This window comes from Phyllopteryx taeniolatus, chromosome 3, assembly GCF_024500385.1.
Source record: "Phyllopteryx taeniolatus isolate TA_2022b chromosome 3, UOR_Ptae_1.2, whole genome shotgun sequence".
NCBI lineage: Eukaryota > Metazoa > Chordata > Actinopteri > Syngnathiformes > Syngnathidae > Phyllopteryx > Phyllopteryx taeniolatus.
Window position 1 is genome coordinate 7,457,510 of NC_084504.1, and position 19,964 is coordinate 7,477,473.

The 19,964-nt window shown below is 40.9% G+C and overlaps 1 protein-coding gene across 3 annotated transcripts in view; it reads right to left on the bottom strand.

The window, feature by feature from the left end:
* Positions 1 to 2,582: 2,582 nt before the first annotated feature.
* loxl2b (lysyl oxidase-like 2b) overlaps positions 2,583 to 19,964 on the bottom strand; it is a 44,648-nt gene continuing 27,266 nt past the window's right edge. For 2 of the 3 annotated variants that reach the window (XM_061766746.1, XM_061766747.1), the window contains exons 6-15: positions 17,697 to 17,913; positions 15,720 to 15,903; positions 11,777 to 11,928; positions 11,460 to 11,627; positions 9,792 to 9,957; positions 6,748 to 6,988; positions 6,243 to 6,358; positions 5,401 to 5,537; positions 5,204 to 5,315; positions 2,583 to 3,628 (exon numbers count right to left, since the gene is read on the bottom strand). In XM_061766746.1, the coding sequence (XP_061622730.1) occupies positions 3,558 to 3,628; positions 5,204 to 5,315; positions 5,401 to 5,537; positions 6,243 to 6,358; positions 6,748 to 6,988; positions 9,792 to 9,957; positions 11,460 to 11,627; positions 11,777 to 11,928; positions 15,720 to 15,903; positions 17,697 to 17,913 (1,564 nt within the window). In that variant the 3' untranslated portion in view covers positions 2,583 to 3,557. Of the gene's footprint in view, positions 3,629 to 5,203; positions 5,316 to 5,400; positions 5,538 to 6,242; positions 6,359 to 6,747; positions 6,989 to 9,791; positions 9,958 to 11,459; positions 11,628 to 11,776; positions 11,929 to 15,719; positions 15,904 to 17,696; positions 17,914 to 19,964 lie in introns of those variants that run through there. The other variant, XM_061766748.1, reaches the window with a different exon arrangement.

Genomic DNA, 19,964 nt, shown 5'->3' on the forward strand with positions numbered 1-19,964 from the left:
TGTATGTATATTGGTGTTGCTCAGCCCTGGTGGCCTGGCAACAATATAGATATTAGACACATTCAAAAGTATATGTTGAAAACTCACAATGTACTTTGCACAAGTCTTTCTTGCAATGACAAATTCTGTCAAATTAGGGCCTTTAACTTTTATTTGACTTGCAACCGGCGGCACGGTGGACGACTGGTTAGAGCGTCAGCCTCACAGTTCTGTGGACCCGGGTTCGATCCCCGGCCCCGCCTGTGTGGAGTTTGCATGTTCTCCCCGTGCCTGCGTAGGTTTTCTCCGGGCACTCCGGTTTCCTCCCACATCCCAAAAACATGCATTAATTGGTGACTCTAAATTGCCCGTAGGTGTGACTGTGAGTGCGAATGGTTGTTTGTTTGTATGTACCCTGCAATTGGCTGGCAACCAGTTCAGGGTGTACCCCGCCTCCTGCCCGATGACAGCTGAGATAGGCGCCAGCACGCCCGCGACCCTAGTGAGGAGAAGCGGCTCAGAAAATGGATGGATGGATGGATGACTCGCAACCCTGAATAACTTGGCGGAACTACTGAGGCATTGTTTAATGTTCTGCAAGTGTTGACATCTCCTATTTCATGTGTCAAAGAAGAGAATGCATCTTTTTCAGACACTCTAAAAACAACAGTTCATGCCAACTCAGAAAATAAGATTTTTCAACCCACCCGTGCAACTATAACCACATTCATAACTATACATACCATCACAATGATTGCAACACACAACAGAATATTAATAAAGTTGACACGATCGCGCTCTTGTGCTCCATGAACAACACTGAAAACTCTAAGCCTTAATTTTGTACCAAATGGAAGTTTGACATTTAAACAAAGAGTTTTGCGGCTGGCGGCAACTGGACCTATTTTGTGCCAAATATTTACTATGTACCCTTCAGCACAATATCACAACTGTCAGTGGCTGCACTGAACCGGAAGTGAGTGGAACTGTAATGCAAACCAGCATGCAGACAAACCTGAAATATGCATTTTCATTCATATCATCCATTCTTCCAACCGAGCAGAAAAAGAAGGATACTCTTGTAAGATTTTTGTATACACTTTGCTAACTTTCATCGCCAGTCCTTGAAGTCCAAAATGTACCTCAATATGGTGGTCTCTCAGGGTCAAAAACCACCCTGTTGTAAAACGTAAACTAGAGTTCTAGAATTAGCATTTTAACTGTCACGATGAATCTTTGCTTCGGGTTTCATTATCTTCCAATTGAAACTTCCTTTAAATTCAGACCGAAACAGGTATTGTTACAGTATGAAGACTGTAAGAAGAGGGTATAATAATCCCTCCATTATTTCAACCTCCTCCCCCATTTTGGGTCGCAGGTAACTCAGCTGATTTTGGGCGTGAGGTGGGATCATACACCTCGGACTGGTGGTAACCATTTGCAGAGCAGACAGTGCCATTTGTACCTCATTGAACTGAGATTTGGCTATGATTCAAAGGTGTCTGCATGCAGCATATTCCACTAAATACGCATCCCCGTAATTATCAAGCATGACATTTTATTATTGTCAATTGTTATTATTAATCTTATCATTGGTAGCTGAGCACCACTAAAGGTTACGTGATCGCGTTGCAGCTGAGTCTAGAGTCAGACTAAAGTATGGCCTGCAGGCCTCCTACCACCCATTCCGTTATTTAATCTGGCCCACCGAGCAAATCCATTATCTGGAGTCCTGTCATTTTTGTTTTGAGCTGTTTAGCCATTTTTCCTTAAATTGTTGAGTTAAAATGTATTTATTCATTTATGTTCATTTCATTAAATAATTGGTTCATCAATTTCTTTTAAATTATAAAATACAAAATATTATTAAAATATTTGTATATACATTTCTTTTTTTTAATTTATTGCCCAAATAATAATAATTCAATTAAGTATAAATTATTACAATGAACCACTTTACAAACACATTTTAACTGAGCACTAGTTTGCCCACTCCCTGGTCTAGTGTCTTCTGAAGAGTATAGTATCCATATGAGGCCACAGGAGGTCAGTCGTGCACCATTTTATTGCTTGCAACGCTGCTGTGTCACGTCTCAGACTCCTGCTCTCAGGTGGCAGACGATTTTGAAGAAGAATGAGGAGTGGATGTTGACAAATTGGAAAAGAGAACTTCCATTCATCCATCTTCCGTACCGCTTATCCACACTAGGGTCGCGAGGGTGCTGGGCGAGAGGCGGGGTACACCCTGAACTGGTCGCCACAGAGAGAACATGCAAACTACACACAGGCAAGGCCGGATTTGAACCCAGGTCCTCAGAAGTGTGAGGCAGATGTGCTAATCAGTCGTCCACCACGGCACCGAAAACAGGATTTGGTAAAAAAATTTTTTTTTATATATTCTCTCTCTCTCTCTCTCTCTCTCTCTCTCTCTCTTTCTCTCTCTCTCTCTCTCTCTCTATCTATCTATATATATATATATATATGCGGCACGCTGGCCGACTGGTTAGCACATCTGCCTCACAGAGCAGTTAAAAACTGAAAATTCAATATTTACCCCAACAAATATGTCCTTTGGTATGGAAAATATTAGAGAGAGCATCAAATTCTTTGTTTGCTCCGTATCTTTATTATTATTTAACAAATACACAATTTTTTTTGGAATGCTTAGATCAAGTATACTGTTAGTATACATAATGTAGCTTGTAAAACACGTACCGCACCCTCAGAAAACAGAGGGCCAGTTTGATAGCACATCATAATAAAAAGTACAATAACATGGAATTCACACACACCATTGTACAAAACGACATTTTAAAACAAGCAATAAAGCGAAACCTGATTAAACTAAAGAAACCGCACCCATCCGCACTTCTGAATCTTTAAATAGCCACACGTAAGAATCCACACTGATGTTCTACTCCAGCTCTGCAACATCTTCACACTATGAAGCAAGGTTTTATTACAAATTTGAATGAAATAAAATAACCACAAGTGCTTCCTGCTGCTTTCGGCAATTTGCGGTAATCATCTATTGTGGAGGGAGAGTTAGAGTTTAGTCTGTAGTCCAACATATGTCAGTGGACCACCCAGCACCCAAAGAGGTGTGGAAGATGGAAAAATAATTCTATTAAGAAAGCAAGAAAAGAAAAAGGAGGAACTGGTTTGCTTTGCCAGTTTAGTGCACTGATCATTTTTGCTCGAGTGGCATAACCACAGTCCATGCAGGGTATAGAAAATGTACTTTTTGAACAAGTGCGGAAGGAGGCACAGCAGGCCTGAAAGCCACTGAGCCCTCAACATTAAATGACAACATTCAAATGAGAACCCTGCAGGAGGTTCTTTTTCTCCAGTGCTGCACATTTTCATGAAGAGGTTCCCCGATGTTCAACCCATGACACTTTTCATCAAATTCCATCATTCAATTCATTAAGCATCTCTCTTGCAGGCAGAATGGTAACGATGGAGCTGGAGCTGCGAGGGGCAAGGCTGCCAGGAGGTTTGCGCCACAGATGGAGACGTGTAGTGGCTGTGGGCTTCAGAGGTTCTCCTTGTCGGATTGGTGAACGGCTGGGGGTTTTTTACCTGTGAGTGACCTGATTGTTGAGGAGGCCTGGGAACGTCTGCTCCGTCTCAGTGCTTAATGAGCCACCTAGCAAGGAAGCAAAGACACTTTTACCACCAACTCCTTTTTCTTCCTCACGTCACATCTCATGCAAATATCCTGTATCGATTGACGTCGAAGGCATTTTACAAAAATGATGAAGGCGGTGGCTTGCAAAAGGGGGGTGGCGCTTTCATTAGGCGGTGGCCCCGGGGCATTCTAAGGAGGGGAGGCGACCAAATTACCACGCAGCCATTTAATCAGAGTGTGAATAAAGATTTCAATATTTCGACGACTGCAACCGACGGATGGTTTGCACGCTACTGAATGAGGGCAATTGTTTTTGTTAGTAATCAGTAATCTGACCGATTATTTCATTGCTTCCCCTAAAATATAGGCATTCATATAAATTTGACCACTGCCAAGGCGGTACTGCTTGCTTATTAAAAGTTAAGACAAGTGCAAAAACTACCTTACCAATTTCCATAAGCTTTCCATGTAAGAGCCCATTCCATTTTTGCTGTGAATATTGATGAGGATGCAAATTCAAGCTGTATCTTTTTCACTTCTGTTAGCATTAGTAGCCAAATTCAATTATTTAATATAAGGGGAGCAATCTTCAAGATTGCGCTTCATTTCACAGCAAAGGCGATCAAATTTAATGACAAAATTTTCACACATTATGTAGGATGAGAATTTATAACGATTGTTCAGCCTTGGAGAAGGTCTGCTTTCCACAGAGGGCCATTCTATAAAGCATAATACAAGTATGCGTGTTTGTAATCCATTCATCCATTTTCTATACAAGGTCACGGGGAGCTGAAGCTTATCCCAGTTGACGAAAAGGCAGACCGGTTCCCAGCCAATCACAGAGGACACACAGAAACATTCATTCATTGATCTTCCGGTCCGCTCATACTCACTAGGGTCGCGGGTGTGTCGTCCACCGTGCCGCCCAGACAGAAACAGACACACATGCTTGTTTACCTCCCTACAGCTTCAAGGATTATTTATGTGAAATAATTTTGTGGAGGAGCAAGAACCTTTATATTCCACGACTATAGAGCATGTGTTAAAGGTCTGCGCAAGAGCGCGAGGTCTGGGAGAAAAGATAATAGTTTGAAAAGAATTTCTGTTAAAGTAGTCCAATTGTGTTCAGTCCGCACACTTATAGCTCAATACTAAATTTCTTGTATTTCTCATATTTCCTCTAAACAGCATGCAATAATAATTCACACTACATGTACTTGAAAATGACATGCACTCACACAGCATCAGGTAGACCTCCATCTCATGAGATGGAGCATAGGAAGTACCCCTTTCAAGAAGTTAAAAAGGTAACCAACATATTAGAAGCACGCTACATCAGTATGCCAATGAGTTACCTGCCACAAACTACTACAACAATAAACATATTGAGAAATTATTACTTCTCTGTTCGCATCAAAAGGCAGCGGAGGACAATTTGAAGTGATGGTCATTATATCTTTGGGAGGCCTCTCTTTCGAAAATTCTGGAAAATTTACGGGGGATTTTTTTTAAACATGGATTCATATTATACTCTTGGAGTCTTGAACCTTACGTTATGAGAACAGCCGATGTTTGAATATCGCCAAGACTTACCATTGTGACAGCTGTACATCCACACACGATGACCATCATATCGACATCTACATTTCATGATGTTATTAGTGTAGTCAGACTCTGGCACCTCGTAGTTTGGATTGATTATAATCTGCAAGAAAGGATACATGAAGAATCTTCTTACAGTACAAAAATATGAAAAGCTGTAAAGAGACAAACGTGGACAGTAAATTTACCTGGAAAATATAATCTCCAGGCTTTATGTCAGTGATGTCAATCCACTGGCAATCAATGTCATGCCTGTACGTATCCCAGCAGCCCACAGTGATGCCCTGCTCTCCAAAATTGTCACATTCATATTGCTTTTCAATGCCTGCAAGAAGGCAAGAACAAAATCAATGGGGACAAACCCTCTGGGAAAGAATACAGAATAAATGTGCCTCTAAAGTCACACAAAACTTCAGCGGTTGACACAAATGACCTGAGTTCAGCGATCATTAAACTGCATATGTTTAGCCTCTTCTTTGGTTTTCACTTACTTCAAAAAAGGTCTTGAGAAGAAGAAGAAGAAGAAGAAGAAGAAGGTGACCGTAACAAGTGAAAGAAGAGAAAGAGACTTAAGAAACACATTCACTGCAAGTTACATGAAGTGAGGAGACTCACATTCAGAGTTGGTGTTTTTTGTGATTTACAGTGGTTAACTTTTTTACACTGTGTTAATTGTTAAAATGACACTTAAAAATGCATTTATTTAGTTTTCAAATATTTTCTCCAAATGATTTTGCAGTGGAATAGTATTTTTGGCCATTTGGGGCCAGCACCATCCATCCATTTTCCAAACCGCTTGTCCTCATTAGGCCAGGAATTGTGTTTACCATTCCTGCACAATGCCGCCCCTGCACCTTCATCAACTCCTCAACAAGGCGTTTGAGCTGAATTATTTTGGGATGTCAACAACAATGGCTAAATATTCATCTATTCTAGGTTATTCGTGACTATGTGGCAATAATGTATTTATAAAGCAGCTCCACAAAAGTGTAAATCTGCAGTAAAAAACCTATTGAGATGAGATTCTTACCTTCATCGCATTCTGAGTCCTCCAGACAAAAACTGGCTTTGTGTCCTTCTGCCACTTTGGTACCGTTCAGACTGAACAAGTCGTAGATAGTAAACACTTCCATGCTGTGATAATGCCTACCAACACATACACAGAGTTTTAACGTCGAAGCGCTGTAATGCAGCATTCTGAGTACAAAAATACCCTGCATCAAAGCAAAAGACGTCGACAAAAGTTTCAAACTCTGAACTCAAGCTGTCAAGAAAAAACACAAAAATGTTTTTTTTTGCAGTTTTAAGAAGGTTTTGCTTCCAATTCAAGATCCATCCCGGGGCACGAGAATATAAGAAGAACTTCTTGCTACCTTGTAGAACAAATGAAGAGAGAAGCAATGAGGTTGAATGTGTTTTTCTAGAAAAGAAGCAAAATGTAAAAAGTATATATCATGGAGATTTACATGGCATATACAATTCAAATCAAACGCGCTTCATCAAGTAAACAAAGACATCCGGAATTGGGGACTAACCTATGACAGTCATGCCACACCCAAGCATGTCGCCCAGCTTTGGGCCGGAAGTCGGACTGGCCGTTGTTGTGGATCTGGGAGGAGAAGCGCAGCAGTCGGCGGTAGGAGTTGGCGGGCGTCTCTTTGGAGGAGGACGACAGGCACTCCTCCTCAAACGCACACTGCAGCATGAACATGGGCCTGTCCTCCATGTAGGTGGTCTGCTCAACCACCTGAGGGTTCAGCACCAGGTCAGGGGCCGCTGGTGGGACAAGAAGGAAAGATGCACGCACAGAATTGCACAATTGAATGTGATTCGATACAAGCGGCGTCTCGAGCACCAAACCGTTCCAGTGGATTACACAGCTGTCACACGCTTTGTAATGCACTTTAAAACTGGAGTGGAACAGCGTCACAACATAAAGTAAGTAAACAAGTCAAATGTGTAGCATTGTCCGTGCAGTTAGCGTGGTGTGCCATTTGAATCGTTTTTGCAGTTGTGACGACCTGTGCTGTCAAGCGACAAGCAGAGTAACTATGTTTGGAGGCAAAAGTGATCTTTTGACACGCTTCTGTTATTAGACTATATAAGCATACATAAGTCAATGTTAGATGAATTTCATACTGGTTGATTCTTAGGAAAAATCTAATTCGGTTCAGCCCACGTTTTGCTGGTGCTCATTTGCCCATCAACTAACGGGTGTTTAGGATGTGCTGAAGAGTGCTCCCACGCTATTTGCAGGGGACAGAAAGTCGGGACTGCTCCCTACCAAGAATAAAATAATAAAGTTAATCATTGCCCCATTGTTGTTACAGGATAACTTCAAAGCACTACTTTTCTATTCGGCAGCGCTATGACTAAAATAATTCAATAAAGCTCCTCCGCTCACTTCAACATTCCTTGGTACAAAGATGTCACAAGGTTGCACACAAGCACTACTTTGCTGGGGTGTGTAACAAATGTTCATGGACTGATGTCACAAAATATGGATTCAAAATCCAAATTACGAACTACACGTTTTCCCCTTTGATGTTTATCTAACACGCTTTCCCAGCCTTCTCTGCCACCCTTGGACTCCTGGAAGGATTCTTCTGGGATCCTCCCCAGCTCCGTCGTCACACACATCTTCAAAACGGGTCCCGTGAATGACTCCTTTGAGGTTGGGAAAGAGGGAGAAAAAATAAATAAAATCAATCACACAGATCCAGTTCAGGTGAGTAGGGAGGTTGCTCAACCATGGAGATGTTCTGCTTGGCCAGGAACTGCCGGATGCTCAGGCTTCATGGTGAAGCAGCCACGAGTAGTCCTACCTCAACTCTCACACGCTGAACGTAGCAAACGCTTCAGGATCTCTTTGTAGATGTGCTGGTTTCACATCTCCCCCTTTGACAAGAACACGCATTGGACAATGCCCCTCACATCGGCGAATGCAGTTTGCATGACTTGGACTGTAGAGTTTGACTGTTTTGCTTTCTTTGGCCTTGGCGACACTGGACTCTTCTACTGGAGGCATTTTGGTCTTCGGGTCGAACTTGAAGACTCATGATTCTTCCTAGCATGTTTGGTTCGGTTTCAAGACGCTTGTGGATGTCCTGACACACTTGCATGTGTTCATCCTTCTGGTCAGTTTCAGCACCTTTGGGCAGAATTCCCAAATCTTCACTGATAATCTTCCAGATGCTTCCCCGGTTCATGCTCAGCTCATTTGCGCTCAACCGAACCGTCAACCGACGATCACCACATACTGGGTGACGCGCTCAACATTGGCCTCAGTCCTGCTTGTTGAAGGCCTTCCGCTCCTGGGGTTGTCTTCCACGTCCTCACATCCTTCTTCAAACCTCTTCCACCACTCAATAACACGTGAGCGTGACATTGTCTCCTCTCTGTATACTTGCTGCAACAATCCCAGTGCTTCTGACTGAGTTTCCGCCAACCAGAGCAGCAATTTCAGGTTTGTTCTTTGCTCTGTGGTCATTCCTTCATGACCTGACACAGAGGATATTTATATAAAAGCATGTGGGGGAAAAAAGTTCAATAGCTGCTCAGGTCAAAGTTATACACTCCAGGGCGATTGCATTGAAGGGGAAAACTAGTAGTTTGTGATATTTATATATATATATATATATATATTATATATATACACAGTGTCTTTTGTGACATTTGTCCTGGAACTTTTCTCATACACCACATATATTAGGCTACATTCAAACTGCAAGGTATGATTCCCAATTCAGATTTTTTTGTCAAATCCGATCTTTTTATGTAGTTGTTCACATTACAGCTACACATTACACGAAACACTTTACATTACAAAAACAAATGTGACTTCTAATGTGAATAGAATGCGTCCACGAAGTGACACGCATGTGCACAAAACAAGATGTCAAGTTTACGGAAGTAAACACTCTGCGGTCCGATTTGAAAAAAAAAAACTGTACTGTACAGTTCACATTGACATGAAAATATCAGACTGATACAAGTCACAAATCGGCAAAAAGAATCCGAATTGATCTGCAGTGTGAACATAACCATAGACAGGCTTGGGCTTGAACACAAAACAACAAATAGATGAGTTTTTCAGCAAATGATTAAAAAAAAAAAAACGAATAGATGAACTGCGAAATTGCGAATATGCGGGGGAACAGTGTACAGGTACATCTCAATAAAATGCAATATGATACTTTCAGTATTCACAAGTAAACACCGGGGAAAATAGTTTTCAGAAGGCAAATTTCTGCTTAATTTCTAGATTAAAAAGTACTTCCATTGTTTCTTGATTGCTATGTAATATTCTAGTTTCTCCAGATGGTGAATTTTGGGTTTCCATTTGCTCGAAGATATACTGATCAAAAATGTATATTTAGAAAATCATGAAATATTTGTGCGTGTAGTGCATCTCTAGCATTTAAATTCAAAAAGTTTAACTGTTTGAATTGAACTACTTAACTAAATTGAGCTTTTGACACTATTCTAATGTTTTGAGATGTACCTGTATATTAAATGTGTTCTGAAATTCTGGTAAGGTAAAACGACCACAGCAAACCAACCAAATTGGCTGTCTTACTCTCGGAGCACGAGACTCCAGCGGCATTGTGTCCACCTCCTTGAGAGCAGCTGAGGTGGCCTCCATGATGCAGGCAGTGGGACAGAGACATCTCAGTGCCAGAACAGCGGACGCCACTCATTACCACACTCTCTGCACTCACCTCGCCTTGCCAGTACCATGTCTCCTGTTGAGAAAACAAACAGCAGGTTAAAAAAAACAATACATACCATCCATCTCTAGGTCACTTAGTTCCACAGCGGTGATATTGCAACAAAATGTATTCTAGTGTTTTTCACACACTGCATAACCATTGAATGTAGAGTACTTGAAAGTATTTTTCGTGATTATACGACAATACTACATATAATAATTACAAAACAAAATTCAATTGTTCAGTTCAGGGGGTAGTCCGACTTTCACCCAAAATCTGAAACAGGATAAACGGCATTGAGAATGAATGGATGGATATTTTCCTTCATCAAAAGTCAGCTAAATATGCAGTGAAACAGTAAGTGTGCAACTTCCTTACAGGGGAAAAAAAAACATTAAGAATAATTCAGAAGGAATAAACTACCTTTCCTTGTTTGACTTTACTAAAAGGACAGTTGTTTCTAAAAGTAATAATACATAATAGTGTGTAGTGTACTGCACATGGTTTGGTCAAAAGCTTGACACAGTTATTAATAATGATAATGTTTTCAACCTGAAAAATAATTTTAACTGTAATAACTTTAATCTATCTGACAATAACAAAAAAAAAAATCTACATCGGGGAAGGCAGCACACCGAAGCATGTTAAATCTGCTTCACACCTAAAAGGTTCCGGGTTCAAATTTTAGCTCTGAGCCTTCTGTATGGCGTTTGCATGTTCCTCCCATATTCCAAAAATACTGGTATCTAATTAATTGAAGAATCTAAATTGCCCATATTTTTAAATGTGAGTCAGTGAATGGTTGCTGGTCTGTACGTGCCCTGTGACCACAGCAACAGCAGCCTCTCGCCCACAGTCTGCTGGGATCGGCTCCAGTTCAGCCGTGACCCTGAACAGAATAGGCGGTAGAAAACAGATAGATAGATGGATGGATAGATGGATGGATGGAAGGATGAGAAATTGGGGAAACAATGTAACTACTACTATTGTCCGTGCAACTACCAATTGTGACCACTGGAGGGAACTCTGGTATTTTTTCGCTTTCGAAGCTTTAACCAGCCGGCCAGATCAGTGAACTCACTATACAGTATACTATATACTGTAGCTTGTTCTATATCACTGGACAAAACAATGAAATTTGACTCATCGTATCAACATGTTAAGTGAAACTGAAGTAGGACAGTGGAAACCTAAAGCATGTTCCCAGAGGCGGCGGAACCGGTGGGGTACCCTCCCCACTTTTTACCAAATGTGCCCCTATGTGTGTGATGTGCCCCTTTTCCAGAATGTAAACTGGACCTTTTCAGGAATGGAGAATTTCGATTGCAATTGCAGCTATGGTCTGAATTATACTGTATATACTACTTTACTTTTTTTTTTTTTTTGGTACTCACATTTGTACTTCAGTGAATCACTGAATTTAGAGTATGTCAAGAATCAGAATTATTTTGTAGTTTAGTACTATCTACTTAAATTTAGGTGAAGTAATTTATTTATTCTGTATAACAACTTCTTACTCCATCCTTTGCCCTTACCTGGAAAACATTGCTGGCAAAGCCCAAGCCAAGCTGTCTGCACGCCACCATGGCCTCCATGGTTCCCCAGCCCTCACTGCACACGGTCCCCCACACCAGAGAGCCGTTCTTTTCCACCAGAACCTCCACACGACCCTCGAAGGGGTTTCGACCGCCACTCAAACGCAGCTAGAGATATGGACAACAGGAGAGGCTCACAGTTTAAAGGCTCATATCTGTAAGTTTTGTCTGATATCTGAGCACAATCAATACAACAGACAAGGATAGAATATGGAAGCATTATGTTGCCCATCTTATTACATTGCACAGACGCTCACCCTTTCCTGGAAGCCCATAGCAGGGACATTACATCTGACAGCTGCATCCTCCTCGTGGCTGCAGCCAACAGACTCTTTGTTGAAGGAACACTCAGTGATGGACTTCTCAAACCCAGAACACTCCACTTCATTCATATGTACTGGGCCCATACCTGGCAAACGGAAAAAGAAAAAAAAGAAAAATCTTGAAAATGACACTTTCGCTACATTTGAACTAAAAACAGTTGTGTACCCACCGGCCATAATAATAGAAAGTATGCAAAAATAAATATTAGACTATTCTTATGCTTTACGCATAATAATATACAATACACACAAGAACCAATTCACACATGCAGGCCTGTCCAAAATCTAGTATGTACCGGTATGTTCTTTCGCTAAAGTAGTAGGTATTTTCAGTCACTGTGGCCTTAATGTAACATCATTAGAAAGAATATAAAAGTGTCATAAATTTATGTATCCTTGTATACTGTAAAGCGGCACGGTGACCAACTGGTTAGAGGTCACTCCTCAGTTCTGAGCTCCTCACAGTTCTGAGGACCCGGGTTCAATCCCAGGCCCCGCTTGTGTGGAGTTTGCATGTTCTCCCCGTGCCTGCGTGGGTTTTCTCTGGGCACTGCGGTTTCCTCCCACATCCCAAAAACATGCATGGTAGGTTCATTGAAAACTCTAAATTGCCGGTAGGTGTGAATGTGAGTGCGACTGGTTGTTTGTTTGTATGTGCCCTGTGATTGGCTGGCAACCAGTTCAGGGTGTACCCCGCCTCCTGCCCAATGATAGCTGGGATAGGCTCCAGCACACCCGCGACCCTAGTGAGGAGAAGCGGCTCAGAAAATGGATGGCTGGATGGACAGATGTATATTGTACAGTGTTGTGTTGAGATGCCAGTTTAATTTGTTCCATGACCAAATAACTCAAAACACATCTCTCAAATAATCTCTCCATTGAAATGAACGGTAATGTCATTATTCCATTACAGCCTCCCCAAAATACAGCTAAGATGTTTGTAAGGTGCACACTATTATATTGTAGTTATAAAAAATATACAGTAATGTCAAGAATTAAACCGTTTTTGACACATTTTTATTTCAATTCAATGGACATTGTGCTGCTCCTTATGGTGTGTGCACCTTGGCCACCTGAGGGCCGTATAATAAAGACGCACACACACACACACACACACACACACAGGAGAAAGAATATGTCTGTGAGTATTCTTATGCTGTCTGTCTTACATGTATTGCTCTGCCATTTATGTCCAAATATCTATTTAAACGGTTATAATAATGCGAGAAACCGATGCTATTCGTTAGCTCGTCTATGACGTGTTGCATTGCTTGTTAGCATTAAGCTAAGCCCACTCCTCTTAGGGCAAAGCTATGCACGCGGTTGCTTTAAATACACAATTTATAATTTTATTTGTTTTATGTTTAGTTTGATAATAGACTTCAACGGGGTGTGACAATATTTTTTAAGGAATTGTTCAATATTTGCCAAACAGCTGTTTGTTGGAAAGTGAGTTGAGTTGAGTTCACTGTCACCAAACAGCGCTTGTAAAATCATGTCAAATTTTGTGGGGATACGAGTCCACCTTCCACACCGCTTATCCTCACTAGGGTCACGGCCGCACTGGAGCCTCTCCTAGCTGACTCTGGGGGAGAGGCAGGGCACACCCCGAACTGGTCGCCAGCCAATCGCAGGGCACATATAAACAAACAACCATTCACACTTACAGGAAATTTAGTCTTCACTTAAACTACCATGCATGTTTTTGGGATGTAGGAGGTAACAGGAGTACCCAGAGAAAACCCATGCAGGCACAGGTAGAACATGCAAACTCCACACAGGGGAGGCTGGATTTCCCGAGAACTGTGAGGCAGATGTGCTAAACAGTTGTCCACCGTGCAGCTTGAACACGAGTTGTATCTAAAATTTTTGCTCTCAAGTCAAAGCAAAAATAAAAAATTGTCCGAACAACAGCTTGTATTGCAAAAATCCATTGGTCGGGTCACTCGTATCTCAAAGCACCACTGTGTTTGGTAGAGCTGACAAATTTTCCATCTACAACAATGTAACAATGTTTTCTATGGGACACAAATTGCAGCAGTCAGCACAATTCAACACTTTTGTTTTAGTTTTTCAATGATTTAGATTTTCATTGTACAGTATATTCCGATGACAGGTGAACTCTATAAAACTGCTGAGTGGGTGACTTCCAATGAGTCAGCAGCACATTTCAGTTTTTCCACGGGGCAACCCACATTTGTTGTAAAACGTGCTATAAAGATGATGTAAAACACTTCATGCAGCAAGAGGTATAAACATTTGTGGAGTCTGGAAAGGAAGTCCTTCCAGTGGAAGCTATGATTACAAAAGTCTTTTCTGAGATCACGGAATACAGTGTGTCTTTTCTGCGTGTTTTTTTCCCCACCAGCTGGTTTGCGTGGTTCACTGATTATATGCCCAGACATCCTGTGAAAAAATAAATAAATAAATAAAATCTCAATGTTACATTACATTATAATTCACATCAATCAAAATGTCCCATCTTATTTGACTTTTTGGCCTTGGAAATATACAGTAAGTGGATATGATCAGTATTATTAGATGATTGCACAATTACACTATATTGCAAAAAGTATGCGCTCACCTGCTTTGACTCACATAGGATTTTAAGTGTCCTTGTGGGTTAATATGATGTTGGTCTACCCTTTGCAGCTATAACAGCTTCAACTCTTGTGGGAAGGCTTTCAACAAGGTTTTGGAGTGAGTTCGTGGGAATTTTTACCCATTCTTCCAGAAGCATATTTGTGGGGTCACACACTGATGTTGGAACAGGAAGGGTTAATCCCCAAACTGTTTGAGTGTGCAAAATCTCTTGGTATGCTGGTTGTGGCGATGGGTGGCACAAGCAATTATAAGCAGTAGATTATGTTTGGTTACCTCACCTTTTTATTTCTTTTATAGAACCACACTGATTAAGATGAACTTATTAGTACTGTGTTTTCTAAATGTAGGTACCTCTCTGAGTTTACACTAGATAAGGGACAAAATCCACTGAATTAAATGACCGTGATTGGTGTCAATGAGTTCATGATAATGTAAGGGACGAAGTGGTTAAACCTTAGGTTTTCAGTCACAGCTGTAACCTTCCGTTCAGTGCTGAAAATTCACTGCAGACTGTCACAAGATAATGCATCAAAGTAGTATTTTTTAATAATTGAAAACAATTAATCTCATTGCATACCATCATTTTGGAAATACTTAACACTTTCCCTAATTTTGCAATCTGAATGAAATTAGCCTGTTTTTTTTGCATGCGGACCATGCAACTTGGGTGGCATGGTGAACGACTGGTTAGAATATCTGCCTCACAGTTCTGAGGACCCGGGTTCAAATCTGGCCTTGCTTGTGTGGAGTTTGCATGTTCTCCCCGTGCCTGCGTGGGTTTTCTCCAGGTACTCCGTTTCCCTGCCACATCCCAAAAACATGAATGGTAGGTTAATTGAAGACTTTAAATTGCCCATAGGTGTGAGTGCGAAGTGGTTGTGCTGGCGACCAGTTCAGGGTGTATCCCATCCTCTCACCCGGATAGCTGGGAGCATGCCCGCGACGCTCGTGAATATAAGCGGTACGCAAAATGGATTGCCGGATGGACCATGCAACTGCCTCAATACACAAATGCAATTTCACATCCATAACTGCTCACTAACTAACGGACACATTTTCAAAACTAGGTCCTGCAAACAGCAAATTTACTGCAATTAAAAGTTACCCCATGACAAATGTCGGGGTGATGCTTGGCAGCACAAAAAACAAACAAAAAAAAAAGTTCTGTTTCGTCCCAGAACATGCTTGTACTGCACGTTTGATTCCTGGAAGTTTTTTTTCTCTTTTGATGCATTTGAGAGTGTCATCATATATACAGTATATAGTAACCTACCTTGCCCGAGGCGACCACCGGAAAGGGCCTCCTTGGCTGTACCGAAGCCCAGCTCTCGACACACCACTGTGGCAGACAGCAGGTTCCAGTTGTCGTCACATATGGTGCCCCACTCTCCATTTTTCAACACTTCGACACGGCCCTCGCCTATTATGGCCCCACCACGCACACGGACCAACGGTTGCTGAAGAGGAAATTTTTTTTGTTTTAATAAATCAGCTCACGGTTTGCAGACGAAAGCAGACAGAATGGCAGTGATGCAGATCTCCCAGCAACAGTTTGGGGGAAAACGAAGTATTTAATTGTACTTGTAATTACATGTGCAGCACAGTTTATACAGTTTATACTTAAAGCACACACTGCATTCACAGGGTTAAGTTTAGAGATCTCAATGTTTGGCCTTTCGCACATGCTTTTATAACCGGAATAGCACTACCTGACAAAGTGGCTTTGTCAACTTTTTGAAATTATTCATCATCCTACAATCATTCAGTAAAATAGTATACAGTATAAACTTTTAAAACAGGTGTGTCAAACGTATGGACCACGAGCCAGAACCGGCCCATCTTGGGGTCCAATCCAAACACACTCGCTGCGATTTTTCAATAAAAGTAACTGTTGTTTCTAATTTTGTCCACTGGAGGGTGCACCGATGACCCCTTACCAAAGTCGTATATTAAAGAAAGTCTGGTCACTCTGTGAACTCACTGCCTCAACGCACTGCCGTGTCATTGGTTAAATCGGGATCACATGGTATAGGGATGCATCGTTTCCTGAGAAAAACAGAAAGACTACGTATTTATTCTAAAACAAAAATAAAGTGACTATTTCTTTGGAACGTGAGACTAAGTGTTTATGGTTTAATAATTAAGTCATACTGGACGATGTGTCAAGCACAAGAAAACCGTAAGAAACGGCATGTAAGAAATATATAATTGAATATTTGTAAACATTTTGTAAGTTTAAACACACTGAAGTTCCTTGAAGGTGTTTGTTTATGAATATTGGTACGGATAAGCTGACAGTTAGTGAATACAATCATAAGGCACATGCTGGTGGATCCACAAGTTGCACGTGTAAATGAAAACCCGATTCATAATACTGTTGAAATTGCAATCATTTTTGTTACAATTTTTTTTTAAATCTGATTGCTCATATGATTTGCAACACCATTTGCAACAAGATAATAATCAATATATGTAGCATTACCTTCCAAGTCTGCATAATAAGATTGATAAAGACTCCTATGTACTGTTATAGTAATTATTTTTTTATACTGATGTTCTTTGTCTTTGATGTTTTTGATTATTGTCTCGTTTCTTTGTGTCCATCCCCACTCAAACCTTGTTCTGTCAGACTGCATTAAATATCCATCACAATTTAAATAACTAAAGTGGGAATATATCAAACTCCCCAGTTGCACAGAAAAAAACTGTTCTGATATAAAAGGTTACACACATTCTGCATGACCAATCAGCCAAATGGGACAGGTTAAAAAAAAAGGGGGGGGGGGGGAAGAATATAAAATAACATAAATGTAAAACCCAATCCACAACACAATTCCTCCACAATGATAAATAAACTCCCATTGGAAATGAAAGGGGCATCACTGAAAGAAGGACTAGGAGTCCTCTTTTCCCAGGCATAATGCTTTGGCTTCCAGGAACTGACAGATGTGTTTCTCATTTTAATTTGCTGACACGCTAGTGACCTTTATCTTGACGTCAATCTTTTTTTCGTAAATGTAAACTCCGTCTCAAATGAAAGGAGGAGAGGAACGGACATTGAGTTGGAGTGGACCATGTTCCATGCCTCCATTGTTGAGGTGGCCACCGGGAGCTGTGGCCGTAAGGTAGTTGGTGCTTTTCACAGTGGTAAGAAAGGAGAAATACTTCATATTGTTGCTTTAATTTATTATTTCATTGACGCAAACCAAAGTGCTTTTCAAGCACGAGCATAGGTTAAGTGAAATTGTACCTCTTGTCTGAAGGCCTTCCTAAATCCAGTCGTAGTTGATGGGGCAAAAGCTCTGCCAGGGACACAGCTCACTACCACCGGCAACCCTTCGGCACAGGTTCCGTTGGACTCCAAGGATTCATACCGCCCCAGTTTGCAGCTGGACAAATGGGCCTCGTTGCCAGTACAGTTGACGGAGAACTCCCAGTATGTGGGCTTCCTCCTGCGAGCAAACATCCTGCACAGGTCGTGGAATAAGTGTCAGTTAAAATACCAAACTGTTTAGACAAGTTTAAGTCTCGTATGCAAATACGTGCATGTACTTTTGGGAGTCAGAGAGCCGAGACTGGGAAGCCCACTGAAAATCTGATATTATATATATTTTTTTCCAATGATGATCACTTCTATGTCTAGTGCTACCATTTATGTTTTTGTTCAGAGCGGCAGATGCTGTGACCAGCGCTCACTTTTCCACTGAGGATTTGCATTTATGTATATTTTCATCCTAGCTGACCAAGTCCAAAATTTTCAAACGTGAAAAGAAGATATTAATTGTGATACACATAAACGGACACCAGTTCTGAAAAGAACCTCACCCATCCATCAAGACTTTGATTTGCTTCAACACTATATGTATTTTATATTCATTCATTGCGCTAATTTTAATCCCACAGGGTGAAATGGAATTTGTTGTTGTACTGTGCTAACAACTAGTGGCTAGGGTGCTAATCTGTCTTCATAAGGAATCCCACTTCATGTAATTATTTATTATCTTCATTAAGTACAACAGTGGAGCCTAAACTACTGTCTTAGGTCAAAGATGTATGTGGTGAAAAAACAGATGAAGAAGATGACATTTGTTTTTCATTTAGGACAGGATAACATTACCTATTAATTTTGTCAGCCCCAGTCGGGCAATTAGAGGCCAGCTGGGATGCATACTATATTTGCACTAGTGCAACAGAACAATAAGGAAAATAAACTTCTACAGATACACTTCTTATTTTGCTATCATGAATTGAATTGAAAGTTATTGATCTCGATTGGAAGTTACTCTCCACTATGAGTTTCTACTTGAGTCGTGACAAAGCAAAACACCGTTACAGATGCCTATTTTTTTTTTCACAATGGAAAACCGTAGGCTGTCTTAATAACGTCTATATGATTTACAGAATACTTTACACCCTATTATATAAGCCTTGCTGAAATTAGCTTGTTTTAAGAGGGCAGTTCTGTCACATGAAAATGAGCCACTGCTCACCCCCACCGCCTCTACTTCTGGGCCTTCATTACAATGACTACCGATGGTGGACCGAGGGGTTGCGATAAGATGGCTCCTGAGTGGGGAGAATAATGTGAGCAGGCAGTTTTGGTGCAGTGGACACATTCCCAAAACATAAAATTGATGAAGAATTGTAACCGGTTTAGTCAGTTATTACCCAATTTTATGCATTAATGGTATTTGTAACACTCTATATAGATGAATATAGATCCATAACAGATATAGACATCCAATAAAACCATGACTTAATTTGTTATCCATCATAAAATTTCATCTTGCAGCCTTAAAGAACACACCACACGTTTTATAAGGAGTCAGAGCGGGAGCAGGACGACACGTAGATGGAAAGTTGAGGAGTCTCCATGCTCTGTTGCAGCAAAGGAAAATCCCAGCCTCTGCACACACTCAATGTAGTGTTCACTCCAAAAGCACCATTTTATAGTTGACTATGTTAAACCTGGTGCTGCTTGGCTCATGTAAGCAGCACCTCAAACATCAGCAATCAGTCAACGATTACATTTTTTTGTTGTTTATAGAAGGATGCCCATTACACAGTTGGTGGTTGGTGTTGAATTTTCAGGAAAATATTAGTAACACCTACATAATTTCACGAGCTAGCAAACTAAATAAAATCAGAGTAAAACCAGGCTGGCCATAGTATAGCTCGACAAGAGACGGCGCCCTGTTTTGTCCACCTCAAGGGTCCAGGCCCGACTCAGATTCAGAAAGAAATTATTACAATTACGGTCTTATGTTCACAAGTTATGGAGCACAGCTTATACAGTATTTGGGATTCATCAATCGATTGTCAATAGAATGAAATGGAATGGTTTAATCAGACGTGACAGTTGACTGGACAAAAGCTAGAGTACAACTTTCTATGCCAGTCCAATTTATTATGCAGCACATATATGCACGTACAGACATTTACAATTCACATTGCAAATCAAGGCGTAACAAAACAAAAACCTTTGAAGTAACAAACATATACAAAAAAGTATTGGCCC